The sequence below is a fragment of the Sciurus carolinensis genome, chromosome 1 (assembly GCF_902686445.1).
Source record: "Sciurus carolinensis chromosome 1, mSciCar1.2, whole genome shotgun sequence".
NCBI lineage: Eukaryota > Metazoa > Chordata > Mammalia > Rodentia > Sciuridae > Sciurus > Sciurus carolinensis.
The window spans coordinates 157,535,953-157,555,050 of NC_062213.1; the positions used below are offsets into that span (position 1 = coordinate 157,535,953).

At 45.8% G+C, this 19,098-nt stretch overlaps 1 protein-coding gene across 2 annotated transcripts in view; it reads right to left on the reverse strand.

Moving 5' to 3' along the window:
• The window catches only part of Ror1 (receptor tyrosine kinase like orphan receptor 1), a 378,032-nt gene extending 362,338 nt beyond the window's left edge, over positions 1-15,694 (reverse strand). For both annotated transcript variants that reach the window (XM_047518297.1, XM_047518315.1), the window contains exon 1: positions 15,184-15,694. In XM_047518297.1, the coding sequence (XP_047374253.1) occupies positions 15,184-15,274 (91 nt within the window). In that variant the 5' untranslated portion in view covers positions 15,275-15,694. The remainder of the gene's footprint in view (positions 1-15,183) is intronic.
• Positions 15,695-19,098: the final 3,404 nt, after the last annotated feature.

The following is a 19,098-nucleotide window of genomic DNA, read 5'->3' on the forward strand; positions in this document are numbered from 1 at the left end:
GGAATCTCCATACTACTTTCCAGAGTGGTTGCACCAATTTGCAATCCCACCAGCAATGTTTGAGTGTACCTTTCTCCCCACATCCTCGCCAACATTTATTGTTACTTGTATTCTTTATAACTGCCATTCTGATTGGAGTAAGATGTAGTGTAGTTTTGCATTTTTCTAATTGCTAGAGATGTTGAACATTTTTTCATATATTTTTGACCATTCATATTTCTTCTTCTGTGAAGTTTGTTCCTTTCCTTTGCACATTTATATTTTTAAATTTTTTTTAGTTATTGATGGACATTTATTTTATTTTTATGTAATGTTGAGAATCAAACCCAGTGCCTCACACATGCTAGGCAAGTGCTCTACCACTGAGCCACAACCCAGCTTTCCTTTGCCCATTTGTTGATTGGGTTATTTATTGTTAAGTTTTTTGAGTTCTTTATTTAGACTGGAAATTAATACCTTATCTCAGGTACTGGTGGTGAAGATTTTCTCCCAATCTACAGGATCTTTGTTCACATTCTTGATTATTTCGTTTGCTGTGAAGATTTTCAGTTTGATAACATCCAATTTATTGATTCTTGATTTTTACTTCTTGCACTTTGACAAAGCTCAACTATAAGTGGATCAAAAACCTAGGCCTTAGACCAAAGACAGTGCACTTACTAGAAGAAAAAGTAGGCCCAACTCGCCAACATATCTGCTTGGGAACTGAATTCCTCAGCAAGACCCCTAAAGCGTGAGAAGTAAAATCAAGAATCAATAAATAGGATGGAATCAAACTGAAAAGCTTCTTCACCCTTTCATCTTTTTCATGCTCCCTACAAAGTCAGCCTTAGAGCTCCCAGCAGAAGGTCCTATGGTCCCTGGCACCCAGCCCAATGCCTGGCACCCAGCAACCAGCAACCTTGATGTGCATGCCAACCAAGGACCTGCTTGACTCACAGTGGCCAGGCAAGAATGAAACAGCCCAGGCTTCTCAGCTTCAGTCCCCAGGAAACCCAACTAAAATCCCTTCTCTCTTACATGAATGAAAGGGTCCCAGCCTGATGCAGACGGTCAGGGGTCCTGGGGCTTTTAAGAGTCTCAGGAAATCTAAAGACACTTGGGTTTCTCTGGTCCTATTTGCATCCAGATGACTTGCAAGTTCAGACCTTAGAGCAACCTAAATAAAGGAAAGGAGAGAGAGCAATTGCTGCTCCCCAGGGGGTGTTTCCCTAGTAAAGAGACCGCTTTCAAAATTCCTGAAGAAAGACAGGGGAGCAGAAGGGAGGGAGAGAGGATAAAGATGCTCAGGGTCAGGAGGAAGCACCCCACCTCCATTCTGAACCTGCAGGCTCAGTCTCTTGACCGTAGTGCATGTGAAAAAAAAAAAGAGAGAAAGAGGGGGACTGCCACACAGAAACTGAATTTGTTGTCAATCAAAAGAAAATGACCCTGATTTCTAGCAGCAAGACTCAGAGTGATCACAGCTTTCCCATGGCTCCCCTGCAAACAGAAGCCACAGGCAGGTCTAAGTCACTCCAAACTGACTCTCTCCCAGGTTGGAGACAGCCTTGGGAAGAGGCAGCCTTGAGATGTTCAGTTGTTTAAAGATGCATTTTTAAAGTCCTAGATAGAAGAGCAAAGTAAACGAGGGTTATCCCAACCTGTCGACCTGTAAGAAGTAAGAGTCCATTCAGTTGAACACGGGGCAACTTTACTGGTTGGGGAGGTTGAGAACCAGACCCATGTGGGCAAGGTGCTGCAGGCCTGTAATCCCAGCAGCTCAGGAGGCTGAGGCAGGATTGCAGGTTCAAAGCCAGCCTCAGTAATTTAACAAGGCTGCAGGTAAGCCACCTAGTGAGACCCTGTCTCAAGATAAAAAATAAAAAGGGCTGGGGGTGTGGTTCAGTGGTTAAGCACCCCTTGGTTTAATCCCTGATACGAGAGAGAGAGAGAGAGAGAGAGAGAGAGAGAGAGAGAGAAGAGAGAAGAGAGAAAACCAGGCCCAACCCTGGGGACCATCCAGCATTGACAGAGAAGATATTACAAATATAACCATTGACCAGGTACACATCCAATAAATTATAATGAATGGTACTTAAAATACAGGGTGCCATGAAAGTGAGCAAATGGGACCCCAATCTAGTCTGTAGAGTCTGGGAAGTGACATCTGAGCCAGAACAGGGTTTTTGGCTGAAGGGTAGGGAAAGGTGTTCTGTGGGAGACAGAGACAGCCCTGGAAGCCCCCAGCACAAGGGTGCCCAGTGAGAGGAGGGGGAGCAGCAGGCAGCCTCGGAAGACTCAGCTGAAAGTCACACCAGAGAATTCTTGACCATATTTGTGGGTGTGACCCCTTCCATGTCCCACTTCATTTCTTTAGTTAGGATTCTTTGGTCTTAATTTCCTGTTGCACCTGGAGACTTCCTTCTAGACACGGTATCTCTCCTCCTCTGCCCTTCTGTCACACATTCACACAGACATTTTCACTTTGATTGTTGTATGTTCAGAAAAGCTCAGAAGCAGTCCATGGCAGTCCTGCCAGCAGAAGTGACCGGGGGTTCCAGCTGCACTAGCTCTGCCCACGCGATAAAAGGAATCAAGTCAATATTCGATCATTCTCTGCTAAGGTTTGAATATGGTTTGTCCCCGCCAAAACTCAATGTTGACATTTGATTGCCACTGAGACAGTGTTGGGGACTTCAAAGGGTAATTAAGTCTTTAAGAAGGATTAATGCAATTCTCCCAGGAATGCCAGGCCACCCTCCTACTTTGCCTCTGCCACACATGACTACTTGGCCTTCTGCTTTCCTGCCACAGAACCATGAGCAATAAATCTCTTTACGTTATAAATCATCCAGTCTCAGGTATTCTGTCACAGTAACAGAAAATGAACTGAGTCTCTCAAACACCACCCTGAGAACCCTTCAGTATTTTTCTCCTTTTTCATCCACAAAACTTACTGTCCACACCTTCATTGTGGCACTTAATTACATTGAATTTAGCTTTCACCCAACATGAATTTAGTGATTTCCAAACGAACTAAGATGGGCTGGACCAGACAGCAGTTAACTAACACAAGACCTGGTCCTTGCCCAGAAATGGGCAGAATGGAAAGCAGCTGGTTATGACCCCGGGGGAGTTCCTCAACATTTCTGAGCCTCTGTTTTCTCTTGGGAGTACCAGTGTGCCCTCTTTTAAATACACATGTACAAGAAATATTAGAGGTTCTCCCTGAATGGTAGGATTAGAAGTGATTTCTTTGTTACACATTTCTGATTTTTTTAAATAGATACATATTTTCTCATCAGGAAAAAAGAAAACTTCTCCTCTTAGGTTAAAAAAGAAAGATCAAACTTCGTTTTGTGGTGATGAGCAAGGTAAGGGTTTTGCATGGCCAGGACACAGTAACCTCATATGTGAGTCTTGTGGGCACAGACAAGACCCAAGAAAAGTGGACAAGAGACTAGAGAGCTGTCAGGCCTAACCCACCAGCAAGGCAGATTCTCTCCCACATACTCGCTTCTTTGTCTGGGCACAGATGTGACCAAAGCATCTCTCAGCCTGCTACCTGGTAAGGACTGCCCCTAAGTCCCAGGCAAAGTCGATGATTACCAGCGCCATAGTCAGTCCAGGGGTGGGGGGGTTGAGCATTATATGGGCAGCCCCCCTAACCAGGTTGGAGCAATTCCTTTTGTGACTTGAGGAAGGGGAATTTCCCAGGAGGGAGCAAGGGGAACGGAATTGGGGTCAGGACAATAATTCTGGAGTGACAAAATAATATGATTCCACTACAAATATCAGGGATCCAAATCTAGGTGTTGGGCTACATCAACATAAGTGGGGGCGATGCCCGTGGCCATGACTGGTGATACTGGCTGAAGATGAAGGTGAGGGAAGGAAGGGCAGGAGGCCAAAGCAGTTCAGGGTCAGGGTGCTGCTGACCCTCGGACACACTGGGGGCTGAACAACAAGTGTGATTTCAGTGAGAAGAGATGGAAAGAGGGACAAGCAAGAGCTGGATGGGCTGAGGAGGTGGGCAGGAGCTAGAGACTCCCAGAGGCTGGAGACAGGGAAGCGGCCGGAACACAGGTCAGGCATTGTCCCCGCCTACCATTCAGGGGGTATCAACCTTGCCTCCCTAACAGAAACAGTAAGCCGCCTACAGGAGCAGATACTGCCCTGTATTTCTCCTACATCCACTTTAATTACTAAACAAATATTTAACCAAACGGAAGCCCCAGCGGCTTCTTGGGAGTTCACACAGGAGGTATCGCCCGGCAGGTGTCGGGGCTGTTCCTCCCGGGCCCTTCTCTCCTCTCCTTGGTGACACCAACACTCTGATCTAAGATGGATTGACTGTCTGCTGATGTCATCCCATGAGTCTGGAGGAAGCCACTTTCACCCATGGCCTGCCTTGGCTAACAGACTTTGTACACCAGAGGCCTGAGGCAAAGACGCAGGAGAGTTATTTGTAAAATGTTTTGATCATCTCATCTATACAGTTTTAGCCCTAACACAATCATGAAATCTGGCAAGTGATCCTTAAAAATAAAAAAAATAAAAAAATAAATCAAGCTGAGTTTGGTGGCACAGGCCTATCATCCAACCTACTCTAGAGGCTGAGTCAGGAGGATCAAAAGTTCAAGGCCAGCCTGGGAAACTTAAAAAGACCCTGTCTCAATAAAAAATAAAAGGGCTGGGGATGTAGTTCAGTAGAAGAGTATTCCAGGCTCAATTCCCAGTACCAAAAAAAAAGCAGCCAGCGTAGGATGGTAACGCTTTATTCCCTGTACCTGGTATAGTGGTTAGTTCTGGACTCCATCTACCCTTTTCCTCACTCCTCCTTGACGCTGACCGTGTTTGGGCACAGTCCTGGACAGGGACTTAGGGACCAATGAAAAGAACGAACTGAGCATGCTCAGCTCAGCTCTCCCTTCCTCAATGGGAAAGAGGGACACTATCAGTTGTCCCCTGGAAGACCCCAAAACAGGCTCTGCCCCAACGAAGATTATCTGACCACAGGCAAAGCTCTTGATTCCTTGGCTTAGGGACACTAGATGTGAGAGGGCAGAGTACTATAAGCAACACAGAGAAAAAAGGGAAAATCACCCGTAGATTAAGGAAATCATCAAAAACTGTCCCTGATCACTATCAGCCATTTATATACACAAATCTCAAACAGGTAAGGCTGGGGACTGAGCATTATGCAAAAACTACCAAACACCTAGTGGGAGTGAAATCAGGTTGAGGGTGGTGCAGAATAAGTTGCTTTCCTGTGCCCATGTCTGAATCCACACGGAAATGGTGTCGATTTCAAGGATGTCTAGGATTTGGGGCAGTGGGGTCCATGTTTGTCTTATGATGTTTACACTTCTCAGAGCATAAGAAAGTCCCTGTCCTTAGAAACGTTCACTTCATCATAACCTAAAACCTCCAGGTACTAAGAAGACCACCTCAGAGATGCTTGTGTTATAAAATCAAGCCTAACAAGTTTTAGAAATTTTGCCCTGTCCCCATGCTGTGAAAATTTCCAAGGAGGAACTGCTGGTCTCTGCTCATGGATGTAAGAGTAACCACACACCAACCAGAGACCCAGGTCCCTGCCCTGTGCCAAGCACTACCCAGTTCTACCTTCTGCAAAGGTAGGTGCCCTTATGCCTCCCATTTTACAGTTGAGGAAAACCCACCTCGGAGAGGTTAAGAAGTTTGCTGACCTGGCAGAGAAGTGGTGAGCCTAGTTTGGGGTGAAGATCCATGTACCCCCAAAGCCCTGCCTTTCCTGCTTCCTCTACCTGCTGAAATTACCAGCCCCTAAGCCAACTCCTTGTTTTTTAAATAACTTCTATTTGCAAGTGAATTTCTTTTTCTTTTTTCTTTTTCCTGGTATCAGGGATTGAACCCAGGGGCTCTTAACCACTAACCCACATCCCCAGTTCTTTTTTAATATTTTATTTAGAGACAGGGTCTCACTGAGTTGCTTAGGGACTCGCTAAATTGCTGAGGCTGACTTTGAACTTGAGATCCTCCTGCCTCAGTCTTCCGAGCCCCTGGGATTATAGACATGCGCCACCACACCTGGTGCAAGTGAATTTCTTTAGGTTACAGGAATCCCATCTCCAAGTCCTAACAACAAATGCCTCTAAACTGTTTCAAAAAGGATGGCTGATCTTGAAAATTTTGTGGGTAAAACAAGTGAGAACAGCAAATTTGTTTGCTGGTGAAATACTACTGAAAACTGAATCCTAGAGGAACAAGTTTCACATACCAATAGTCCTTTAGTGTAAAAAGTGTAATGAGTCTGAAGTCAAAGGTGCTTCGGAGGTTGCAGACAAGCCGCAGCCCTGAGTGGCCACGGGTGAGCTGCCAACCTGATTTAAAAAGAGACAAAGAGAAAGAAACCCTATTTCATTGGCCTATTGGAAAATTAAGGTTAATACTATACATGAAGTAATTCTGCAAGCTTATTTTGACTCAGCTGCTTGTCTGGGATCTTATACAAAACTTTAATCATCAGATAGAATTATTAAAAAAAGAAAAAGAAAGAAAGAAAGAAAAGAAAGCAGAGATACAGGATAAGATAATGATTAAGGAAGAAGTCCTGGCCTCAGAAAACCTATGGGTCTTTCCTGTTTAACTCTCTGTGTGGTTTGGGCACCAACAACCTTCTTTGCATCTTCATTTCCTTATCTGGAAAATGGGAATAATAGCTTGTGTGCCTCATTGGGTTGAACTGAAGACTATGGGAGTTAAAATACATCAAGAACATAGAGGGGGGCTGGGGGTGCGGCTCCAAGGTGGAACACCTGCTCAGTGTGTGCAAGGCCCTGGGTCCATCCCCAGCACCAACACAATCCAAAAAAACTTAAAATGGTACTTGGTGCACAGTATGTGCACCATTCTCTTGTGATTTCCATCAAGCAGGCAAAATGTGAACTAGGATTTAGTAGCCTGCAATACAAAACAAACTGTAGCAGCTGAGGGGAGAAGACCTTTGACAAGCTGTCCTCAAACACAGGACACCCTCTGGAGAGGAAGACAAGCCATTGTCAACCTCCCAGTAAAACCCTGCTTCCTTCTCCCCTCCCCTTCCCCTTCACATGCAAAATTCAAAGGATACCTCGCAAGGCTTGCTTTCTTTTCTTCCCTCTCCCATCCCTTGGAGACCTGTTTAACTCCCCCTGGGAAGGCCCATCTAAGAACGCAGGCGCATCTGGGCTGGCCCCTGCCGACCAAGGCAACACGTGCAGAATTTAGTCCTTTCCCAGCAGGAGAATGTCCAGCTCTCTCCTCCTCTCCCATCTCTCCAAAAACCTCTCTAAGAATCCACCCCAAAGACCTCTCCCTTCTCAGGATTCTGCATATATAATCACCAATTCTGCACTCACTGGCTGTATAATTATTTCACAAGTGCCTATTTTATTGCCCTTAAAAGGTAAATTCCCCAAGGGAAAAGACCAGTCGCAGTTCTTCTAGGTTCCCCACAGTGCGGAGCACGATTCCGGAGGCACCCTGAGGTCTGATTGTACAGAGGAAACTCTTCCACGTGAAGTAGACAGACCCAAACTAGAGTTCCTATTTTATTTTTAAAATGCTGGTCCTGACCCCACTAAACTGATCTCAAGGCAAACTACGGTTTACAGACGAGTTAGTTAAGGTAACATTAGCAGCTATAACTGAAAATCCCAAAATCGCAGCCTTACCAATAGATGCTTGACTCTGGTTCTTATAAAACCTAAACCAGGGCTGGGGTTGTGGCTCAGTGGTAGAGCACTTGCCTAGCATGTGTGAGGCACTGGGTTCAATTCTCAGCACCGCATATAAATAATAAATAAAATAAAATGTGAACCAGTGTGGCCCAGCAGGTGACTTTCACCAAGGTAGAGTGATTAAGGGAAGGTCCCCAGCACTTTCCATCTTGTGGCATCTTCAACACATGACTTCTAAGGTTGCCAGGCCATCTGGGTACTTTTCTGTAGGTCAAACGGACAGTGACACTCAATACTTCCAAGGGAGCTGGGAAATATCTTCATCTAGCCATGTACCCAGCAAGAACAGATTCACTGATCAGTTACCAATTGCTACCACAAATCTGCCGTTTGAAAAATGCCAATGACTCTCCAGTGGGATTTTGGGGATATTGGCCACAGGAAGTGTAAGAAGTGTAAGATGAATGAATGAAGGGGGGAAGGTGCTGGCAGAGTTGCAGGTGTGCTGGTGTTCGTGCCTGGGTGTCATGGCTAGCTCCAACTCCACACCTGCGCAGTCTCTGCCTCCACACAAGCCAGGCTGCAGGCAGGAGGGGACAACGCCAGAGCAACTGTCCTGGTGTCTGCCCTTCTACGTAGGGATGGTGCAGCTACTCTCTCTTCCAAAAGTGGGGGTAAGAGCATGTAGCTTTGGCAGCAGATATATCCTGACCAGGCCTGTCACCGGCTAACTAGGGACAGCAGGAGACTCCCTAATATGTATGGCACAGTGCAGAGAATTTTCATGAGCTATTTTATACAGTCCCCATGATGAGACTGTAGAGGAGGCACTCATGTTCTCCTTTGGACCCTCCAGTTCCTCGAGAATTACCGTTTTCCATCCCTGTGTTCCCCTGGCACTTCTCCACAGCCCTTTCCTAACAGTCACTGGGGGGAGGGATGGTTCAAGGGTTGAGGTGACACGTCTACCCATTGGTACCCCATCACACTTTAAAGATGGTGGTACTTGAAAGTCAAAATGCCCAGGTTCAAAACCCAAATCCAAGCTTCATAATTGCATGAGGCTGGCCAACAAACTTACCTCTCTGAGTCTTCATTTCCTCATCAGTTAAACTAAGACCCAAAGTCCAGCCCTCCAGAGGTTGCTCAGACATATAAATCTACAAAGAGAGATACTGGGCCCGTAGTAGGTGCTCAAAATAGTAAGAATTTCTCTTCCGCTTTGCAAGAGACCAGAAATAATGTTTTATTCCTAGGCACTAACGCAGTATCTTACAAATAATAAACATATAATAGAGGTTAGTTAAAACGCATTGAATGACAAACTATAACTGTTGAAAAACAAAAATAAAAAACACGAACTCTGCCTAGTGTTCACAGGTTCTTGCTATCACCCTTCCCCCTTCCCACACACTTCATTACTCTTCTCTCTTTGGGTAACATGAACTTTTTTTGTACTCAGAAATTTTAAATGGCTAACAGAGCACCTCAGGATTCTTTCCTCTGGCCATTATCCTTCTCTTTCAAGTCGTGCTCAGCAAGATTATTTGGATATTGGAGCTAAAAACGGTCAGATTACAAGTGGAGGTCCCTGAAATGTAACATCCCCCATTGCAGGATTCTGGAATTACACCAAACACCAGGGAGGGGTTGCTCTTCCCCAAAGAGCTCTTGGCTCTGAAAAAAGTCTTTGTTTTAAGGCTCTGCAGATCTGCACTGTGGAATCTCCTCCCATGGGGTCCCCAGCACTGGTTTGAGGACTGCTCAGATCCAGAGTGTCTACAAGCTTCCTATAAAACAAAACACTCAAGAGTCTCAAAATACCATAAAACATGCTACACTCAGAGCCTTGGTTGCATCTCCCAGCATAATGATCCTTGATTTGGAGTCAAATCTTCTGATTTCTCCAGTAAGCCCTGGATCATGACAACGGCTAACATGCCACACATTCACCAAGTCCCAGGCACTGTTGGGAGCTTTCTGTCCATGACATCTTTCATAAAATTCCAGTAAGTCAGTTATGAGTGTTAAACCCATTTTACAGATAAGAAAACAGAGGCTCAGATGGTAAGTAACTTTGCCCAAGTAAGCAGCAAGCCTCAGTGTAAACCCTATCTATCAGGTTCAAAGCCCACTGTTACACCAGGCCACCTCTTTAAATGGCTATCAAAGAAGGTCCATTCTACATAGAAATCCTTAAAAAAATAAACAGTCTGGACTGGTGGATCTTGTAGGCTTTTTTGAGAAAAAAAAAAAAAACTATGGTTTTATGGAGAAAAGAGGGGGGAAAGGAAATGTAAAGAAGCCAAACATTATGAGACTTCGCTTATCAGTATTTAATAACAGTTTCTGGATCAAAACTCCATAGAACCTTATTTATGGACAGACAGTTACTGTTAAGCAGGACCTTTTTATACAAGCTTTTCATCTGAGGATGTTGTAGCCTTCTTCTGCCTTTCTATTAGTGAGAGATGGGGTGTGAAATTGGCTAGCTCTGCCAAGATTATCCCATTAAATTATCTGCCCTCTTCCAGTGTAATTCACTCAGGGCAACAGTTGAAGCCTCCGGCCCTGTGGATGTCCAAGCCCTGACATGGAGTGTGTGTTGGGGGGAGGTTCAGGTGGTGGGGCATCCCAGGGACATAACATCAATGCGCGTTTCTCTGCCTTACCAAAATAAAGTGGATGCCACAATTATCCCATTCCTAAACACACTGAAAACCCCAACTGAGCTTACTGCAACAAAGAGAGAGCCTTTTTACTGCTGTTTATTTTTATTTTGTATTCGTTAGCTTTTTAGATATTCCTGGCATGCAAGTCAGGCTCCGTGTAACAAGCAGCTGCATTTAGTTAAGGATTTTCGAAGAGTTCCCCCCTCCCCTCCCCCTCCAACTCCAGAGAACTTTCTCAGACTCCTAGAAGACTATTCCTTTCTCTTCATGTGTCCACAGAACAGTCTCTCCTGTCACAGCCCAAGTCCTTCTGTTTGAAAAAGAGGCCTCCAAGATTTGAGTGCTTCCCAGTTAGGGTTGGATCTGCCAGGATCTGGTCCTCACTGGAACACTGAGCTGGCAATCTGCTCTCCCTCCAGAGAGCACTCCTATAAATCAACGACCCCCCCACACACCAAGTTATATACCAAGATGCAAATACAAAGGCACTTCATCAAAATATAGCTCATCACTAGTTGGAAGGAACTGCCAGACACACTCCTCAAACCGCATCAAAGTTACAGTTCGTTACAAAAATGCAATTCCTCCAGATCCAGAAGCCCAGGCTATCCCAGGCGCTTCCAATCTATCTCCGAGTTACAGCAAGACTGGCTAAGTCCAGCACCAGAAGGAAAACTGGAATAGGCTGTCTCCAAATCATTTCTTATATACTCCAGGTGAAGGGAAAGAAAACTTGCCTTGAGTTCCTTTGGAAAACATGGGGAAACCACTGGTCTATACAGTTAAGGAATATAAACTGTAAGAATTAAGCTAGGAGAGACCTATGACAGTAGTTAGTTGAAATAAATGTATCAACTATGAGGGCTTGTAAGCCCAGCAAAGCCACATCCTGGCTGTATGACTTTAAGAAAAGAACTTAACCTCTCTGCACTTACATTCACCTATCTTTAAAATGATCTGGTTATGCCATCTCCCCTATGGTGGTGCTGTGAAGATTCGGTGAGTTAGTATTGTTAAAAGGCTTAGAACAGTCACTGAAAGGATTATATCAAGTGTCAAATAAATTGCACAAATGGGGCATCTCAAAATGCTTGGGTTCAGGGACATGCAATCGCAGTCGAGGTCACAGGGACTTGGTACCATCCCTCAGCTTCTTCCAGGCCCACTGAACAGCCCACCTGGAGAGAGGGAAAGTGGAAGTGAGAGGAAGTGAGAGGCAGAGCCTCCATGGAATAGCTGGATCCTACAGCTAAGATCCCACAGTCACTGCAGGTCCTCCAGCCAATACTCAGTACCTTTCAACCGACCCAGGCAGCCAACTCTCTGCCCCAGCATCAAGCACGGCAGTGGTCCTATCTTTGCAGTTATCTTGGAAAATCTGATTATACCTAAAAACCATGAAAACGTACATGAATATTATTTCTAGGGGTTCACAGATCCTCAATTTCACGTACCCCACCTCTAGGCTAGTGCTCTTCTCCAGTACTTCACGTGTATGGTTTCACTTAAATCTCAAAAAATTCCTGTGAGGCTCAGAGAGACTAATCAACATACCCACCACATGGAAGAGAAAAGATTCAAACCCAGGTCTGTCAAACACCAAAGCCTGTGCTGGTAGCCATTAAGCTATAGTGTCAAGTTCCACTAAGTGCCTTCATATCAGAAGACGTGGCAGATAAAGGGAAAAATCTTTGAAAATATGGCATGTTGCAGATCATAGCAGAATTTTACATACAACCAAAATTATTATTCTCTGTTCATTCAACAAAAATCTAGAACTACTTTCTCTCTCTCTCTCTCTCTCTATATATATATATATATATATATACACACACACACACACACACACATACATGCCATTTTATGTAGCTAAACATTCACATCAATATACATATGGTCTACAAAGCATGTGGTTCTCCATTGGACACTGTGTGAAATTTTCAAAATATTTGAAGTGGGGGTAGGTGTTCATCATCAAACCATGGCCAAATCTGATGCTAATTTGGATGCAAGTAACATATTCAGAAACTCCAAAAGTCTAACTTGGAGCCTATGTTCACCATGAAGAGGATGGAGGATGGACAGAACAAAACTGAGGGTTTTTTTTTTTTCACGGTGCTGGGGATTTGAACCCAGGGCGCTGTGCTTGCAAGGCAAGCACTCTACCAACTGAGCTATATCCCCAGCCCCCAAAGCTGAGGTTTTAAAAGGACTCCTAATTAAATATCAGGCAGATTATTCCAGGCATCAGAGTAACAAAACAGCCTAACAGGTATGATATTAAATTGGAAATCAAAGATTCCTACAACACTGCCAGAGGTAGCTTGCCCACAGACACCCTCTTCCTGCCTCCGAGTGGCTCCCCCTAGCCAGTCAGGTAGGATTTTCAGGCATCTCAAATAGAGAGGAGGCTTGCTGCCTTGGACCCTCAGTGTTTTCACCAGCAAAGCTGAGGGTCGTATTGCCCTCGGGAGACTCCTATTCTAAAAGTAGACAGGACACCTATTCAAATGGCAAAGGAAGGCTTACAAAATGACAGCAAACACAGTGGCAGGCACAGAACCAACAGATTCTGAGAAAAGTTTAGACAGGTTCCTGAAGCCTTGAGTTCTGGGAGCAGAGATGGGACTTCAGCTTCCTAGAGAAACTGAACTTTGAGTAGGTAAGAGGTACATTGGGAAAGCAACAACGGATGTGCCAGAAACAACACATTTAAACATTTCTTCTCCTGGCCAATAAAATAGAAAAGTGATGGCAGAAATGCTGAGTATTTTTTTTTTATTAATAAGTGAAACTTATCCTCTTTAGCTGATTTCCTGAACTACCTCAGCTACCTTAGGAAGCTCAGATGAAAGCCCATCTGAGGTCCACTAGAAATCTTAGCCCCAGAGAAAAGAGCAAACCTTCACAGAAATGGAAAGAAACTTATAAGACAATAATAACAGGTTTGAGTTCATTGCTACAGAGGGAGAAAAATGCAAAAGAGGCAAAACTCTTCTTTTAAAAAAAAACTTTTTTAAGCCCTATAAAGGGTAAAAGAAGACAAAATCTGAGTGGGTGCCCGTAACAAAAGTGTCTTAAACTCAACAAAATCATTGCATGGACATTTATTTAAAGGCAGATTACCAAAAAAGGTGAAATCCTCCCGCCTCCTCTCCCTCCCTCCCGCCAGGGGCTATCATCTAAAAGCAATCACTGCTGAAAGGTTAAGTACAAAGCAAAGAAGTCCACAGAGGAAATAACCAAATTAATTAAGGTCCCAAGCCAGGAGTCCTACCTTAGACAGAATCCCCCTGGTTATCTCCGCCTCAATTTGCTGGGCAACTGGACTTCAGAAGGATGTTTAGGTTGTGTTGGCAGAGGGGCCCATTTTCTACTTTTCACCCAGGTGTTGTGGCACAGGGCCAGATGTTTGGCATCACCAAGCAAAACATCCATGTGACCAAACTGTTTACATTTCATTAGGATTTTCCATCAGGAAGAAGCACTCCCCGCTGATGTACATCTTCATCACAATTAGGAGCTGTATTTACCCCGAGGAGCTTCCAGATTAGCACAACCACACTGCAGGATCAGTTTCAGAATCATCCTCTGTGAACGCTGCTCCCACTTCCCAAAATCATCTCTAAGAAATCAGAATTCACACACGACTTCCCTCCAGAGTTCTTTCTACCAAGAACATTATAAGTTGAGTTTTAGTAAAAACTAATTTTGCCGTCACAATCTACGTAGTCAATGGGTCTTTCCCCCCTTAACTCTTAAGTAAGCCACAGCCTTTTCTTTACCTAAACACAGCGCCAAATTAAAAATGAAAGATGCGTGATAAAGGAGCAGGGACCTAGTTATACCGACAGGTTTGGGGGCTGCGGGTGGGGGAGGGAAGAACCCCAGGGCTTCAGCACCACCTCCTCAAGGGATGCATGTTAAAAGTGAGGCCCAAGACCCCGGAGACTTTAATCAACTTTCCCCCTCCAACCTCCAAAGAATGAATCGGTTGTCTCCACAGGCGCAGCCGGGCTCTTCCCTCTCATTGTGTACCGGCTCAAACGCAGCAAGGATCCCAGCTTCCCGCAGCGAACTAAGACGCTCCGGCTGGCGGTGGAGTCTTTTCTCTAACTGTTGCGATTGTCTTTGGAGATTACCAAAATCAAGTATGCATTAGATGGCTTTTCCCCCCTCGACTGTAACACACACACACACACACACACACACACACACACACACGTGCACACCCAGAACACTTCGGAGGCTCAGGTCGCCCCTGACAGCACATTTTGCACAAAGTGGCAGCAGCGTCAGCAGCGTACACGTTTCGGCCTCCATGGTGACCCTCGGGAGGGCCGGAGGCCGGGGCTGTGGAGATGCAAGGCCGCGGGAGCCCCAGGAGCACAGGGCTTTTGTTTGCGCTGGTTCGCGGACCGCCTGGGCTCTCACAGGCACCTCTGAACATGCAAACCCCTCGTGGACCGCTGGATAGATTGCCTGAACAGCGGTTTGGGGTCTCTAAGAGTCCAGGAAGAGATGGGGAGACGAACAGCGCGGAAGTGTCCCGATCACCCCACGACCCTCAAAGCCCTCTACGCTTCCTGTCAGCACTGACAACCGATGCACGGTGTGAAGGAGCAAATTCCCGGGCATCCCCCGGACCCGCCGCGGGTCTCCAGGGCCAGTCATCGCCTGACTCCCCCGCGGCCCGGAGGCGCGCTGGCAAGATCCCGGGCGAGTAGCCGGTCCCCTCCGCCGAGGCGGGCGCGGCGCCTGCCGAGTGCCCCGCGCGCTGGCTGGCGGACTGAGGGACGCTGGGGGTCGGAGCGGGCGTTTCTTACCTTGAGCAGCAGCCCCGCGCGCGGCCAGCAGCAGCGCGGCCAGCAGCGGCAGCAGCGGCTGGCGCGTCCCGCGGCGGCGCGGCCGGTGCATTCCTCCCCTCGCGGCGGCGGCGGCGGCGGCGGCTCCCCGGCGGCGCGCAGAACATCCACGGGCTCTCCCCAGGCTCCCGGCCACCTCGTCCCGGCCGCTTGAGATTGCAGGATGCCGGAGGCGTTTGCAAAGCTCTTTGTCCCTCTAACCGCTCCCTCGCCTCCGCCGGGCCGTCTCCGGACCCCGGGAGCGCGGTCCCTTACCAGCCCTCTGGCTTCAGTCTCGCCTCGGCCGGCCGCTCAGTTCCGACCTTTCCAAATCACTGTCCTGGACTGCAAGTCTCCTCCGCTCGGACTCGAGAAAAGCGTAACTGCGCCCGGGGCGGCCGTCCCGGAGGCCCCTCGGTGGAGGCTGTGGCGGCTCCTCCCGCTCTCCGCGCTCCCTCTCTTGCTCAACTTGTCACTTTCCACCAACTCTCCAGCCCAGCGCCCCAGCCCCGACCAATGGCAGGCGCGGGCGCAGGCCAGCGACCCAGCGCCCTCTGCTGCCCCCTCTTAATACCCGCACCCTCCTCGACTTCCCAGAAAGTGGGAGTTTCTGCCGCGCCTCCCGCTCGCCCACCCCTCCCATTCCCCTCACAGCTCAGCCCTGCCACTGAACCGAGACCCCAGAAACCCTCAAGATCATTTGACAGATGTGGGAAACCGAGGCTCAGGGAGACTTGTCCAGGCTCTGAAACCATTCCGTGTCTTAATGACTCAGGAGACCCAGATTCTAGCAGTCAAACCTCTGTGGCTGTTAGTTGTGTGACCTTCGGTAATAGAACATATATTGATATCATACAATATCCCTTTTGATTTCTTCTTTGCCCCAAGAGTTACTTGAGAGTTCTTACACAAGTGATTTATATGTACCCCTTTCGTTTTTAATTTCTAGTTTTATTGCATTGAAATCAATGTCATCTGATCTGCTTCCTTTGGAAGATTTATCTAGGATCTCTCTGTGGTCAGTTTTTGTCAATGTCCCCTGTCCTCTTGAGAAAAGATGTTTCTCTGTCCTCATAATATGAAGATAGAAAGCTGTATCAGTTAGATCTTTTTTATATTCATTATATCACTGTGGTATTCTATATCTTTGCTTATTTTTTCTGATCCCTGGGTTCTGCTGTGGACTAAGGGGACCGCTAATGTCTCCTAGTAGTAGTTCAATTCTCCTGGATTAGCTTTATGAATTTTGTAATTCATAAATACTCTTGATGGTTTGATAGAGATACCTGTCAGTCTTGCCCTAGAGGAACACAAAGGAATACAGAATCTACCAATAATCCCAAAGTTGCTTTCTAAATACCTCCTGTTTGCCTGGTGCTTATATGCATTTGTTCATAAACCTTGCATTGACACTTTAAAAAATTAAAAATTGCCGACTTCTTTGTCTTTTACATATATTATCCCCAAAGAACAATTTTAGAAGTTAAGATGCAAAAAATAGCGTAAATAACTTGTCCACCGTCATCATGGGCCATGGGTGACAAAACCAATACTCCAACTCTTTCCCATAAGGGGACTAAAAGTTCTTAACCAGCACTCCTTGTATCAGAAGCACTCATTAAGGCAGGGGGCCAGGGACATTGCTGCTGCAATAGCCTTTAAGATTCAACTTTAGAAATAAAATATTTTTTAAAAGATTCAGCTTTAGAGTTTATACTAGGCCATCACTTTATTGAGGGCAAGGACTCTGTCTCAATTGTCCAGGTATCCTGGGTGCCTCACACAATACCTGGAACACAGTAAGAGCTTGATCAGTGAATAATATTCTCCATTTGGAGAATATTTTTTCTCTGATCAATTTGTCATATTTGTTGGTGGGGGGTGGAAGTTCTGTGTGCCTTGTCGCCAAAGAAAGCATGTCTCTGAAAGCTGAGACATTAGAAGGGGGAGAAATGTAGCTCAAAGTATGTCCCAGCATATCACAGACTACTCTCTCTCCTAGCCCTGAGCATTTAGGCAGGTGAATGACCAGCCCGTGTGGGACAAACAATTGCTCATTCTTCTCTAAGACTTCAGGGCAGGAGCCTCCCCAGCTGCCTTGGTAGCCTTCCCCCTTTCTATCACTCTGACCTGAGGTCAAGAAATGATAGACAGAGGGGCCTTGGGTCAACCAGTTCATCACCCAAATAGGTCTGTCCTCCAAGTTTCTCTGCCTGAGCCTCATTCAGTCCTGTCTCAATTATCTCCACTCACTTGCCTGAGGAACTTACTGCACAAGGTTCTCTTGTTGGGAAGCTTTCTTTGTCAGCGTCAGTATACCATGGCCCAGAAATTAGAAGAAAGTCAGTTACCCTGCACAATGCTGGCAGGCCTCCCTCTATTAAGGTGCAGCACACCATTGCCAGACAAGGAGCCTTTCCCTTCCACCCCCCTCACCCCGCCCCCAGCCCTGCAGGTAACTGCTAGGCCAGGTATCTTAGGTAACAGACGGCTGCCACTGTTGAGTATACAGAACTTAATGGCACTTTTATCAGCACTTAAACCTTCCAGGAACTTAATCACAGAATCACAAACGTGAGGAATGTGAGAGCCAGAAAGGGCCTTGGAAATTAACTAGTACCCCCTTCCGTGGACATTTTATATAAGAGAAAGGTGGGACTTGGGGAGGTGAAACTTCCTTGCCCAAGGTCACAAAGCTGCCCAGAGTCAAAACTGGGACCTAGAGCAACCAGACCAGATTAAGGACTCTCCTAGTCATCCCAGATTTAGTACACTAGTTACCAAAGAACAGGTTCGAAAAGACACTTCCTGTTTAAAAAAAAAAAAAAAGGAAAGGATAAGTTGTGGTGGGGGGGGACAGTGGGGGTGCCAACGAAATACTCATGCAAGTTCACTCAATGCCAGGCTGCACTGACTTAGGTGCACAGGCTGGGGGAGTCAGGCTGCCTGGGCTCAGGCCCAGCATCTCTGTTTTCTGCTGTTGCCATGGACAAGTATCTTTTTCCCTCTGGGCTTCATTTTCTCCTCTGCAAAATGATGATGATGATAATAATAGTACCTAGTTCATCCTGTGCAGTTAAAGCAAACTTTCTAAGTAAACCAAACCAACTAAACCTTAAAAATAGCCTTAATCTGGCTTCAATTGCAAACACAGGTGAAACCTACCTTGAGTCATAACTGTAAATATAAGTGGAACTTAACATTTCAAATAAATATTTATACTGGCAGAAATAAAACTTAACCCCAGTCAATCACAAACAGTCGATTAACCTATGATTATGTGACTGGGGGCTTTCCAACAAAGTACCTTAAAAGGACAAGTTTGTAATTGCAAACCAATCAAATAATTTCTTTATTTTGCCTCTTCATTTTCCCAGTAAATACTTGCCTCTCACGTTTTTGTTATTGGAAAACTAAGCCTTTTTTGGTCTGGTGTTCCCCAATTCTTGAACTGCTTCTTATTCAAACTCTTTAAAATGTTATTATGCCTCAGTTTACTTTTTTAACAGTAGTTAATGTTAAATATGAGTTAACTCATAAGGTGGTTTTATGAGTATTTATCACAGAGTAGGCACTTAATAAGTATTAGGTATTATTGATATTATTTACATAAGTAAACTTACTTAAGCCATCAAAACCCCTCTGAAAATGATCTTGTCCCCATTTTTTACAGAAGAAGAAATGAATACAAAATTACCTAAATACAAAATTAAGTCAAAAAGTTGGGACCCCAGCCCACATTAAATCTCTTCACACTATACACTCCCACCTCACTCAGTGGTAGCACATGAGGAAAGCTACAATTTAAAATGTTCCTCTCATAGCCAAGCGAGGGTCACACATGTAACCCAAGCTCCTCAAGAGGCTAAGACAGAAAGATCACACAAGTTCAAGGGT